The following is a 13,767-nucleotide window of genomic DNA, read 5'->3' as shown; positions in this document are numbered from 1 at the left end:
GCTGGGCTTGTAGAAAGACTGAAAGCGTTTCCTGAAAATGTCCAAATTTAGCAAAATACTGGTCCTTGTTCTGGAACACCCAAACCAACAATGTAGAGGTACACCTTGTGCCATCTGTCAGACAGACCACATCGGATCTACTAGACATCTCCTCCCATCAAAGACAGTGATTATCGACTGCATTTATAGCAGTAAAAATATGTATCGTAAGATACTGGCATTCTCCTACACTACCAACAAATGACAAATGGATCACCGAAGTGTAAAAAGTTCCGTCCTGTGAAAGATCATATATAGCAGGGTTCTCAAAAGTCCGTCCTGGAATGACGGATTTATGCAGGATTTTTTGCATATCCCAATTTAGATAAATGTATCTATCTTATAAATCTGGCATGGGCCTCCAGGACTGACTTATAGATTAACCCCTTCCCTGCGCATGATGGAACCACTCCGTCATGAGCCACGGGCGGCATGTGCTCATGACGGCATGGTTTCGTCATGCTGCGGCCGCTCCACCCGAGCGGCACTGATTCTGTGCAGGTGAATTAGGGAGTAGGCAAGGTCATGATGGAACCACGCCGTCATGATCACAGCTCGCCTGTGATTCATGACAGCGTGGTTCTGTCACGAGCATAGCGGTTCAGCGCTCACACCCCAACGCCGCGGCCGAATTAGCGCCACAGCCAAGGGGTTAAATGTTAGTATTCAGGCTCTGTGTTCCCCCTTTTTCAACTCGACAGACAGAAAATAAATGCAACAGTCGTATGGAAACAATAGAAACTATTGTGAGTATAGCACCGGAACTTGGCTTTTTCCACCGTGAGGAAAACAGCTTCTAAACATACCCTGCCATCTCGCCCAGACGTCACCTGCTTTCCCTGGGGGTTATCCGCTTTGCTGGGCTGCACCGCACCGCCGTGAGGGAAACGACCAGGCGGGTGCAGCCTACACCATCCAGCAGGCATTGCGGGACGCGCAGAGAACACACCATCAGAGGGCGCCGGAGGCCCTCTTAGGCAGCGAGGCACTCCCGCATCGCGGGACGTGCGCGGGAAAGCCCGGTCCAAGCCCGGGCCAAGGTCGGGCCAGTCCTTGTCCGTCACTGACCGGAGGTGGGTGGGCTGGGCCACCCCTCTTGGCTTTCTATTCTGGGAGTAAGGTAATTTTATTACGATGCCTACAACTAATACTCCTGTTTGTGCCCAAAGAAAGTGTGCATGTACTGTTAAAGGGCCTCGCACTAACCGAGACACTTCCACAGTTACCCTATCTACAGCAATTGACTTAATGTTACAAAAGGCGATTGGGGTAGTTACCACGGAAATTGAACTTACGGAGAGAAGTCTATCTATTACCCCGGACTTCTCACCCCTGGTAGCACTGACTCCATCTAATGCTGTAAACCTCTCTGAATCATCTGTACTTGAATACCCTCTTTGCAAGACTCTGTGCTAACACTTTCATCTAAAGCAGAACTTGCTAGAGAGGGTACTGTCAAAACATCAAAGAGAGACAGGAAGAGAAAGCAGGGCATAAATTGGGGGTCTAAGGGAAAAAAGGCTGGGGATGGCAATGCAAAGGGTACTTTAAATGGTCCCAGATCAGAGAATTGTTTAGGCAACAACCATGTGCCTTCGTATCCCACCCATATAGACCTTGGGCTCAAAAGTTACTATCAGACCTCATCACCCAATGTAGAAATATTGTGAAGGAAGAGATTGCCCCACTTAATGATCATATCCAAAACCTTGTAGTTAGTGTGGGTAAAATCCAGGCCACCAGGCAACAGAGCGTTAATACCAAATCACTATCTAGACATCAAACAAGGGCTGAGATCCAAGAGAATCCTTCTGAGACTCAACAAATTCAACTCTATCCTGAAATCACGTTGGCCTCGGCTTCGACAAATTCCAAAAAGGCACCCTTTACTTCTGAAACAGTAGATATGTCTATTCCTCAATTGGCTGAGCATGCCCTGATAGATATCCATTCCAAAGCAGGGAGGGAGGTGCAAAAATAAAACAGTGTACAGGGGCAAAGCCAACTTGCAATGTGGAAATGGGTAACACATCTATGGAGGGGAATAGAGAAGAGACCCTCCCACATAGGGAAATACAAAAATTGTCCCTTCCAACTATCAATCTACCTCCAGCGGCAGCACCATATTTACTTGTTTTGGCTGGAATTCCCAAACTTAAAAATGGCCAAAATTAGTCTCAACTGGACCTCAGAAATAAGATGCTGTTCTGGTTGGCTACATATAAACAATTCCCCTATAATAGAGCTGGTGAGATCTTGATGGTGCGTAGGGTGGCTTGGGTGGGTCCCACAAAAAAAAAATCTCTGGGGACAGTGTGATTATTAATTTTAGGTACCCCAAAGCCGTCCGCAGACTGATAATTCATCCCTCCCGCTTTTTGGGCCAACAAACCGCTATTAGAGGACTCCCTTTGGACTCTTCTTACCCCTTTTCCCGAAACGCTGGTGATATTTATTTCTCCCGGGACTGTGGCAGTTGGCGCAAGAACTCTTACATGATTCCCCCAAACGTTCCGTCCATATTTAATATTCCGGTGTCAAATCAGTTCGCCCCCTTGGAGGATGTACACTGACTGAGAGGCCCGGAAGTTTTTAATATTTGTAAATCTGGAATGTGGGCGTCTGAACTTGTGTCTGATCAAATCCAAGTCCATAGACAGGCTATAATACACAAGGGGGAGGGTATGGACTTACAACAACAGGATACCTTCCTATGCGAGAGGCTACACGAATCTGGTGGTTCTCTCATGTGTACCTATGCTGCCTTAGCCCCTGTCCACTTGGATTCTCTGGGGGGGGGGGGGGGGGGGGGGGGGGAATTCTGCAGGAGAATAAAATTAAAATTCTGTCCTGGAATGTGGCAGGCCTAACCAACAAAATTGCTTGCCCCGATTGGGGATCTTTTACAGATCAATATGATATATGTTTATTTCAGGAGACGTGGGCAAGGGAGGAGACAGTAAGATTGGGCTTTGTTTCATTTAACCATCTGGCATTAATGGGGGAAAGGGGAGGACTCTCTGGAGGGTTATCTATATTGATAGCATCACATTTGGGCTGTATGGTGACACAATTAGCCACTCCAGCAATAAATCTTCAATGTGTCACACTTAAGTTCCCATCTAATCTCAGGGTGACTCTTATTAATGTCTATTCTAATTCTGTCACCAATGAGAAAGAATCTATACCATTGGCCCTGCTTGACACTTTTATCCCTACTGTATCTGGTAATAGCCAATTGATCATCGCTGGTGATTTCAATTGTCAGTATGAGCCCTTACCTGCAATTAGAAATTCTATTACTATAGAAGAAGATGAGCAATGGTCTATACCCGAGCTACAAATCACTCCAATTAAGACTTGGTCACCACTGGCCCTCCAATTGAACTCGATAACCTTGGCCCATTCTATGACAACCGGCAACGGTCGTACTCAGTCTGATCATGAAGGAAAGGCCACATTTAACCGCATTGGCCAAACATCTCGGATAGATTATATCCTGGGCGAAACAAGGTCAAGATCTATGGTCACTGATTTTGAGATTTTATCCCGACATGATAATGACCATAACGCTTTGGTTCTAAATCTAAGATTACCTGAAACTGGTATTTCCAACGGGAGTAAATCAAGCCAAAATTGTGAATTGAATCTTTCCAACAATAGAAGAAGGCTTAAATGGCCTGCGGTTAAACAATCTTTAGATAAAATGAATGCCTTGTATTCAGTTGTTAATAAGATTTTTATGGAGATTAGTGGTTGCATCCAGCTCAGACAAGAAGAGGTGGTAAATAAAATCACCAAACTACATCTGGGGTTGGTGGCAGCATTGGCTGATTTACTTAATCCGGTAGCGATTAGACATAGGCCAAACCAGAGGACTCAGTCATGGTTTGATGATAACTGTAAAATGGCAACGTCACTTTTAAGTGAGTCAATTAAAGCCCTAGCCAGGAGCCTAGTAAAACTGAGGAGACAGGAATACAAGCAGGCTATTGCAGAGGCCAAGCAACAATGGGAAAACAATAGATGGAACAGTATAAAAAGTGCCCTGGGTAATAGGAATGTGCAGGAGTTTTGAGCAATTGTGAGAACTGGCAGCAGTTAAGGATATGTAGCAGATGATCTGAGTATTGCACCCAAGAGATGGATGGAGCATTTTGGGGCGTTGCTTTCGATGAAAGCAGGCTCTTCTGTGAGCCTGGTAACCCCCGGATTATCCACAATGATGCTCATCATAGCTCATAAGTTGCTCCCATACAGACTACCTTTAAACCAGCTTTAGACATAAAAATCACACTGTTGGAGGTGGAGAGAGTGCGATAAGGAGACTCCCGACAGGAAAATCCCCTGGTATTGACAAAATCCCCGGGGACTTTTATAGAGACCAACCTGAGATTTGGACCGCGTACTTCTGTCTGTTGTTTAATGCCATACTGCAGGGCTCCCCATACCTGAAACTTGGTTGGGGCGGAAATTGTCCCAGTATTTAAAAAGGGCTCCCCACTAATCCATGCAAACTACTGCCCGATCAGTTTGATGGACGTGAGTCAAAAACTCTTTGCATGGATTATTCTCGATCGCCTCCAGACCTGGATGGAGGAATCTGAGATAGTGAGCCCCTACCAAGCCAGATTTAGGGAAAAAAACATCTACCGTTGACCAACTTTTAAGATTGCAACTCCTATACTGGAAAACGGTTAAAGTATAGGGTGGCAGCCTCTACTTAATTTTCGTTGACCTTAAGACGGCATTCGATCTGGTATCCCGGGACATACTGTGGGAAGTTTTGGCGGATATGGGGATTCCAATTTATCTTCTTAATACTCTTAGGAGACTCTATTCTAACACCTTTGCACAGGTCAGAAGTGCTAAAAGGGGTGCCCTGACTCCTAGGTTTGTGGTCAAAAGAGGAGTGAGACAGGGATGCGTTTTGGCGCCCACCCTTTTCTGTCTCTTTGTTAATGCCCTAATTGCCCATCTCAAAGGGGTTAAAGATATTGATGCACCCAAGATACGTGGTGAGCAGGTAGTGACACTTATGTTTGCCGATGACACCCTCCTTTTGTCCAAATCCCCGATGGGAATACAGCATACCCTAGATAATTTTGCCAGTTTCTGTGAGAAAAGGGGGTTGGAGATTAACATTTCAAAAAGAAAGTACATGATCTGTAATCCACCAAATATCACTCGCTCCAATCCTTCTCTAAATGCCATTATTCTGGACAGGGTTTCCGTATTCAATTATTTGGGCATTACCCTTAACAATACTATGGAATGGGGCCCTCAAATAGCCAAGGCCAAACTCAGGCTAGTGCAGGCAGGAGGTGTTTTAAAACTGCACCGGTAATCCACCTCCAAACTAGTTGCCCCCATTTTGGAAATTTATGAAGCACAAGCCCGGGGAGCCATTCTGTATGGGGCAGAATTGTGGGGACACTGCTCAGTTGAATATATCCTCAATGCGGAAAACTGTTTTTTGAGATCTCTCTTGTCTCTTCCAGCTAGCACCCCTCTTATCGCTCTAAGATTGGACCTAGATATCAGACCCATAGACTAGGAAATTGGTTTTCGCCCCCAATTATATTGGCGTAGACTATGGGTAACCCCAGAATTGAGGTACTTTAGAGAGGAAGTCAAAGAACTTATGGGACTTCCTGGGATAGATAAAATTCAATGGTTTGCTTACATAAGAAAAGAGAGCAAGAGGTTGGGTATCCCGGATCTTTGGAGTAAGCCTGAAACAGCTTGTATGAGGGTGTCCCGTGCTGATTTGGTGAAACTCCATCGTCTGAGCATACCCATCCCACTCGGGTTACAAATGCAAAAAAGAACAGTTGATGGACAGAATGCAGAACAATGTCATACATTCACCCCAGTACAGAGATCTGGGCCTAAATCCATCGTTTTTTTGCACTCCACACCACCCCAGTTCAGACATGGCCAAATGTAAATCAGTCTTGACCCTGTGCCTCTTGGAAACAGTCCAGCCCGAACTGCCAAGCCATGTCTTTCCTGGACCGGAATCAAGCATCCTAGAACCGGTTTCTGGCTATCGGCCGTCTTCAGCCAGGATAGCTTTACTCCAGTGGTGTGGAGAGCATGGGACTCGTCTCTTTTACTTACCTGTGGTACCGCCTCTCTTAGTTTTTGGAGTCACTCCCTTTTCATTTGGAGTGGACTGTGGAGTGCAAAAAAACGATGGATTTAGGCCCAGATCTCTGTACTGGGGTGAATGTATGACATTGTTCTGCAATATGTCCATCAACTGTTATTGTTGCATCCATTACATACTAGTCATGTCTTATGACCATGTCTGGTGGATTTTCAGCACAGGATGTGGCGTTTAGCCCTAGTTACCACTACAGCCACTCCCAGATGACACTTACCATAGGTTACAACTTTATTCAATAGTGCTGCCTATGGATGGACTCTGAGCAAAGAGTTCCACCAGTGCCTGCTCAACTTGATCTTCAGCTACTGGGCACTGTCCATACGGCACAGCTCTATTCAATTTTTCTGCCTGTTACTTGATCGGTTCTGAGCAAAGGATGTCACCAGCACATGCTCAACTTGGCCTTGAGCCATGTTCAACTTGTATGGGGCACAATATCTTTTTGGAGGATCTGGGTGGACATTATTGACTTTATCCAAGGATAAAAAATTATTTCAATTCATTTGATTTCTTTGGGGGTGGTGCGCCCCCTCGTAGCTACATTTCCGTTCCAAAATGATATTCATATATCACAAGCCATTTCAAAAGCTGTAGAAATGGTATATTGTTCGTCAGTGATCATCTCTTCTGACCTAGTCTTATTCCAAGCTACAATTCAAAAACAACTCTCAAAGCTTTCCTTTAACCCCTCCCATGCTCATGAAGAGCTCAGCTCGTCATGAGCCACGGTGTCCGTGTGCTCATGATGAGCTGAGCTTGTCATAGCGGTCATAACACTCGCATGCGGGGCTAATTCCCCCGCTGTGCTGAACGTTCTGAAGAAACGGGTGTGGCCGTGACAAACTCAGCTCGTCATGAGCACATGGCCACCGTGGCTCATGATGAGCTGAGCTCGTCATGAGCAAAATGCTGTGGCCATGCCCCATGTAAATGAGGGAAAGTCACATTGAGATGGTGCTGGTGCTAAATGTGCACCAGTGGGATCAATATTACAGAAGGGGCTTGCAAGCATCTGTAGCCCTTCAATAGTAGCAAAGTGCCCTACCGGTGCAAAAAGCAGGCGCATACACCTGTTGTGCCCCTGGGGCTCTTTCTATAATGCTGACCGTTGTATGTTGTATGCTGCTACACTGAAGACCTCGGACCCACTTAACGACACTGGAAACAAATGGAAAAGCCCGCCCTCAAGACTGCCATTAGCCTCCACCACAGACAGTTGAAATAAATAAAGAAAAATGCCTTAGCCTCATGCATTGAATCAAGCTGCAATAACAGCAAAGAACTTGTCAACTTCGTCAAAGAATGCTCTAACCCCTCAGCTGCAACAAACAACATTACCCCCTCACAGGAACTCGGCAACAACCTCACAAACTTCTTCCACAACAAGATTTCCAGCATCTACAGAAACATAAAATCCCTACTTCTTCAAGCAACACAACGCTGCTACTGCAACAGACATGGTTTGGAGACATCAGGTTGTCGTAAAATGAGAGCTCAAATGAACTCTTTCTTTGCTCTTTCCAAGGCTAGGGTGGCACAGTCATTCAATTTAATGGTATTGTTCTTCTAAGAAGGTGGATATATGGAGAAAGAAGCTCAGAGAAGTTCTGAATGAATTTCTGATAACAATTTGCCAAACCTTAAAAGCTTTGGGGGACATGCATCATTGGAAATTGCTGTCACAAAGGCGCAAATTTAAAGATTCTGCCCCTTTGCAACCGCAATTTTTGCATTTGGGATGCATCATCCCAAATGCAAAAATCGCAATTTGCGATTGCATTTAAGGAATCTCAAATTGCCATGCCTTAAATGCAATGCAAGATTGCATTTAAAATACCGATTTCGCTATTATGGTCCGGTAAATACTGATGAATCCAACCTGATGGTATTTAGCGGAAACTTTGAAAAATGCAATTTTTCAAAGTTTCGGGTTACACACACACACATGTGAACAACAGAGGTGCACATCACAATTTCAGGCATGCAACAGGGTGTCCTTTTGACACCCTTGCACCCTTGAAATTGCGCATGCAATTTCCCATTCATTCCTTTGGGCCTGTAGGTCCATAGGAATGAATGGGAAGCCATTCCTTAACCCCTTCCATGCTCATGACGGAACGGTTCCGTCATGAGCGTCGGTTGGCCTGTGGTCATGACGGAACCGTTCCGTCATGGTTCCATAGGCCCAATGGAACGTTCAGCACAGCGCAGGAATTTGCGCCACGCTGAACGGGTTAATTGCGAGTCGCAATTGAGGAATGTTTAGGAATCGCTATTTTTATAGCGATTCCTACACACATAGGCTTTTGCGATTCCTTAATAATCGCAATGAAGGAATCACAAAAGCCAACATTGATCCATGTGCCAGTTTATGTTTTTCTTTGCAGAAGAAGGTTGGGGCCAATTGAGGATATATTGAACGTTTCAAGAATTAATAACTATTCCTTTTAAAGAAAGAACATGGCCCTAATAATCAAAATAATACTTTGCAAATAAACATTTTTCTGGTTTGGCCAACCATTTGTTCTCCAACGAACACTGTAGAAGCTGTAGAACATGAAATGTGTGTTCTGCAGGATCTTTATAAAAAACAAAACTCATTCAGATAGACGATTATGGTCTGGAGGATCAGATTAGAAAAGATTGCATTTAGGGACATTTCCAAAGTCCGAATTGCATCATGCAGTATTCGTAATGCCCAAAATGCATTCTAAATGAATCACCTAATCGGATCTGAATCAAGTGATATGCTCCTCTCTGATCCAATATTGTAAAGATTTTAGTCCCTTGGACAGCCTCCAGAATATCGAAATGAGTGGCAATGGATAGCGATCTTTGATGGTTACAAGGTTTAAACCCCTAAAATACAGGGCCTGAGTTCTGAAGAGCCCTCTTTGGCATCAAAAATAATAAAGCCCCATCAGTAGATTTAGATGCGGTAATTAGACCATTCTATAGATTACTGTCACAATATTCTTTCTGTGCTTGCTATGCCAAGATAGGAAAAGGTGCACCAATAGGGAACTTTAGGCACCGGAAGGATTTCAACAGCACAATCAAAAGGTCAATGAGGAGGCAACTACGCAGTAGTTGACAATTGGAAGACATCAAGGGATTCGAGATAGGTTTTTGTGATTTCAGATAATTGTGCAACCGAATGGGTGCAACCTTTGGGAAAGGCTTCAGAACTTTCAGTAGAAGGATACAATGGGAGAATCAAATCTCTGAGCCTAAAAACAAGCTTTTTGTGGAACCCCTTCTACATGGATGGTGCTGAACTAGATAGTTGAGTCACAAAATAACAACATGTTATGTTTTGTTATGTTATGTTATGGTATTGTATGGAATATTATGTATATGTATATGTTTTATACTGTATATGTGGGAGGGTATCCTGGTGCTGAAGCATGAGCTGTATGGGCTGAGCAGGTGTTAGGTTTAGGTGAAGAGCCAGGTCGCCAGTTTCTTGAGGAATTCGAGAGCTGAAGAGGCTCTGATATGCAGGGGTGGGTTGTTCCTGGCTAGAGGAGCGAGGTAGGTTAAGGCTAGACTGTCAGTCTAGTTCTACATATGCAGGGGGCATGTGCGAGTAGTAGTCCAGCTGAGTGGAGGTGCCTGGTCGGTTTGTGGAAGTTTATGCAATTGGTAAGGTACGTGGGGCCAGCACTGCCTAAGGCTTTGTAAATGTGCGTGAGGCGTTTGAAGAATGCTCATTAAGGGACTTGGAGCAAATGGAGGGCTTTCAGGTGCAGGGTGATGTGAATACAGGCTGGGAGATTAAAGGTGATCCTAGCCACTGAGTTTTGTATGGTCAGGAGTCTTCTGACAAGTTAAGCATTGGTTCCAGCATAGTGTGTGCTGTTGTAGTCTAGCTTGAGTGTGATGAGGGGAAAAAATGTAATCAATGATGAGTTTCTCATAATGGGCAGTGGGATGTATGACGTTACAACGCATACTTTTACAACGCCTACCTTTACAACGCATTTTTTACACCGCAACATCCATTACAACGCATACCATTACAACAAATTCTTTGAAACTACCTGTACAACGCATTCCACTACAATGCATACTACACTTACAACGCATACCATTACAACGCATGACATTACATTGCATGTAAGGGAGTATTGGATAGTGTAGGGGTTAAAATTACTATTCTAACTCCAGGGGGTGCAACAGTAGGGTAAGTGTTGGATAGTGTAAGGGTACTATGTGTTGTAATGCTATGCGTTTTAATGGTATGCGTTGTAATGACTGCGTTGTAATGGCACGCGTTGTAGTGGTGTGTGTTGTAGTGTCATGCATTGTAATGGTTGCGTTGTAAATGTATGCGTTGTAATGGATGTTGAGTTGTAAAAGTTTTGTTGTAATGGTAGTGCGTTGTAAAAGTTGCGTTGTAAAGGTTGTTTTCCTGGGCGGTGATCTGGAGAAATAAAACCTGAGTAGTCTTAGTGATTGGACTAGGAGAGTGTGTGTGTATGCAAAGCCAGACCAGGGCTTGTATTTGTTTGTGGACAGATGAATAAGTGGAAGAACTAACGGGTCAGTAAATTTATGTTTAATTGGATTTCTATACACATATTTTGACAGAACAGGACATAACATAAATTGATGGACGCGTTAGGGAGTAAATTCAAAGTTGAGCGAAAATATGAAAAAATTCGTAACTTAATGCTTGAATTCAACTGAATAAATGAATCCATTATTGACGGATGAACGAGGAATACAATGATCGGTGACGAAGGAGTACACAGATAAACATTTGGGATTATTCGATGAATAACTGCATTTGTGGGCACACAGATGAACTAGTAGACTCACATGTGCGTGGCATTCTTCCTTACCTATTTTGTTCAGAAGGCTCGACAGACACCAGACACCGAAGAGAAGGGTGCAGAGGAAGGTGCCCTTCAGCAGGAGGCGCTCTCTCCTCCCTCCTTTCCGCAGGTGTGACCCCAATGCTGCTCCTCTGCATTCTCCACGAATCACTGGGACAAACGGCTGGCACAGCCCGCTCTGCGGACCCATATCCACCAGGTAGCGAGGGAAGTCGTGGACACGCCCTGACTCCGGCGACGAGGGGTGACTCTATGCACCTGAAGTGAAGTCCCCCTTTTTTTCAGCATTCCATGCCAGCCGGCCGGGCACCGCAGATAGAATCCAATGAAACAACTCTCCTCGCGCCGCAGGACGCCCTGTGAGAGGGTCGAAGGTTTGCTAATAGTCAGGCACTCACTTGACATTCATGAAGTGGGGGCTCACTGTGGCTCCCCACGGGTGCTGGTGCACCTAAAGCACCTGTTCCGGGGTCCCCGACCTCTTTAGTCCTATACACTGCAGCCCAGGGGACTCCTTGCCCCTGCAGTCAAAACCAACTCCTGCCCAGTGGTCTGTATCATCAAAATCCGGGGTGCGCAGGTGTCATTAACCGAGAGTGCAGTCCATAGCGGGGGAGCGGCAGGCAGTGAATGCGAGGCGTGCGGTGCTTTATGTGGGATGACGCATATGCACGGGGTCTTTAAGAAAGGCGTGGCCAACTAAGTGTAACTTGGAAGGAAAGCATTGTACTGTAAAATTAAGGGCGCTGGCCAAAACATGTGAACTAAATCCCGTGCTTGACTTAGCCTGTCAGCTGGGCAGTATTTGGTCGCCTCTGTATGCTTTGCATCGGTAAATCCAAAGGCATCACACAACAACCTAGACCTGCTGACTTTGTCAGTGCTTATCACAACTGATTTTTTTGTTAAGTAGCAAATACATGAGCAACATAAAATATTCTTCTAAATAATTAGAATTTAAAAACTTTCAATTCTTAAAATATGAGCCTGTGCATGAAACCATGCAAAGGTCTGTGGAAGTAGTTAGTGATCGACCGCCCCCCCCCCCACTTCACTTTTATCTGCAACCTGTCACTCTACGTTAGTCACTTACTGTGCTGTAAGCGATTAACTCGGTGTGCAAACTGTAGTGTCTCACCATAGAGAACTCAGGCAGACACAGTGAGTATAATAATGGACCTTCTTTATTGCAGCGTCCTTTCTCTTCAAATCCCATCGGCTAACTGCCAACTGACCCTTGGGCTCCCAGCTCCTCCCTTTCCGCCCGCCCTCGTCCCTCATGCGGGCTGGTCCTAGTGCCTGACCAGTTTGGTCACTGGGCACTCTCACTGTGGCATCGACATCATTACATCTCCCCCTCTGTGAATAAACGAAAAAAAGAAAAACAAAATGGACACCACGGCAAACAGTAAATTGTTCTTTCTTTAGAATTCTTCAATGAAGCAATACGATTTCGTGATCACACGCCGGGGCGTGACTGGAGGTTGGCACTGTCACTCTCGGTCTCATCGGCAGTCTCCATCAGTAACTGACTGTCAGTTGGCAGTGTCTCTTGGTCTCTTGGCTCCAGTTTCGGTTCAGTCAGTAGCTCTTTGACCTTTGGTCCGCACTTCTTGAAATACGTCACGTTCCTGGTAAGTCTCTTCCCGTCGGTTTCTGCAGTGATCATAGTTCCTTTTTGTTGTATTACTTTGAGTGGAACCTCATGATATTGGCAATCAGTCTTTCTGTGCTGCTCTTGTCGTGCCAGCACCCAGTCTCCTTCTTAGATTTGAGAGGTGGTGGCATGGCGCCGTTCATCAGCGTAGTCTTTCATTCTTTCCTTCTTCATCGTGTCTCTGGCCGCAATCTCCTCGTGATCAGAGTCGGAGTCCAGTTCGTGCGCTGCCATGCTCATTATTGGTATCCTGGTGCGCACTGGGCGTCCTAGCATGAGAGTGGCATGACATTTGCCTGTGGTGGAATGAGGCGTATTTCGGTATGCCCGCAACACCTCGTCGAGTGCTGTCTGAAGGCTCTTTCTGGTGAGTTCTGCTTGCTGGATGGTCTTTTTGATCGTGGCCATGAAGCGTTCGATCATTCCGTTGGCTTGTGGCCATAGTGGTGTGATCTTGCGGTGTGTGAAGTTGAGGTGCTGGGCAAAATCAGCAAAGTCATGGCTGTTGAAGGGGGGTCCATTGTCTGACTTCACCACTAGGGGAATGCCCCATGCGGCAAAGACCTCATCAAGGATCGGTATGACACACGATGCTCTCGTGGAAGTACACAGTTGTGCGATGGGGAATCTGGAATACTCATCCATGGTGGCCAGGACGTATTGGCCCGATTTGATTGGCCCAAAGAAGTCAATGGCAATTTGTTGCCAGACACCCTCCGGTAGTGGAGACATTTGAAGTGGTGCAGGGGGATCCGGACGACTCACTAGTTGGCATTGCGGACAGTCCTTCAAGGTCGTCTCCACCATCAGGTCTAGTGTTGGGAACCAGACTCTTTCACGGAGTGCTCTTTTTGTGGCCACTATGCCCCGGTGTCCCTCATGCGCTAAGTTGATGACCCCTTGTCTGAGTTGTCGTGGGATCACTATTCGGGTGTCCCGTAAGATGAGGCCATTCGCTGCTATCGACAGTTCATCAGTGATATGTTTAAATGCCGCCATTTATTGGTTGTTTTGTCCATTGCTTGGTGTATGTCTCCAGCTGTTAGTTTGGATCAGCC

General features: G+C 45.5%; 1 protein-coding gene across 2 annotated transcripts in view; it reads right to left on the bottom strand.

Annotated features, from left to right (window-relative positions):
• LOC147690098 (sodium/potassium/calcium exchanger 4-like) overlaps positions 1 to 12,259 on the bottom strand; it is a 558,445-nt gene extending 546,186 nt beyond the window's left edge. The window contains exon 1 of one of the 2 annotated variants that reach the window (XM_086937689.1): positions 12,146 to 12,259. Coding sequence is in view for 1 of the 2 variants with exons in the window: in XM_086937688.1 (XP_086793814.1) it covers positions 11,059 to 11,242 (184 nt within the window). In the remaining variant the exon portion in view is untranslated. Of the gene's footprint in view, positions 1 to 11,058; positions 11,373 to 12,145 lie in introns of those variants that run through there. The other variant, XM_086937688.1, reaches the window with a different exon arrangement.
• Between the last annotated feature and the right edge of the window lie 1,508 nt (positions 12,260 to 13,767).

This window comes from Lissotriton vulgaris, chromosome 9 (assembly GCF_964263255.1).
Source record: "Lissotriton vulgaris chromosome 9, aLisVul1.2, whole genome shotgun sequence".
NCBI lineage: Eukaryota > Metazoa > Chordata > Amphibia > Caudata > Salamandridae > Lissotriton > Lissotriton vulgaris.
This window is presented reverse-complemented; position numbering and strand designations above follow the sequence as displayed.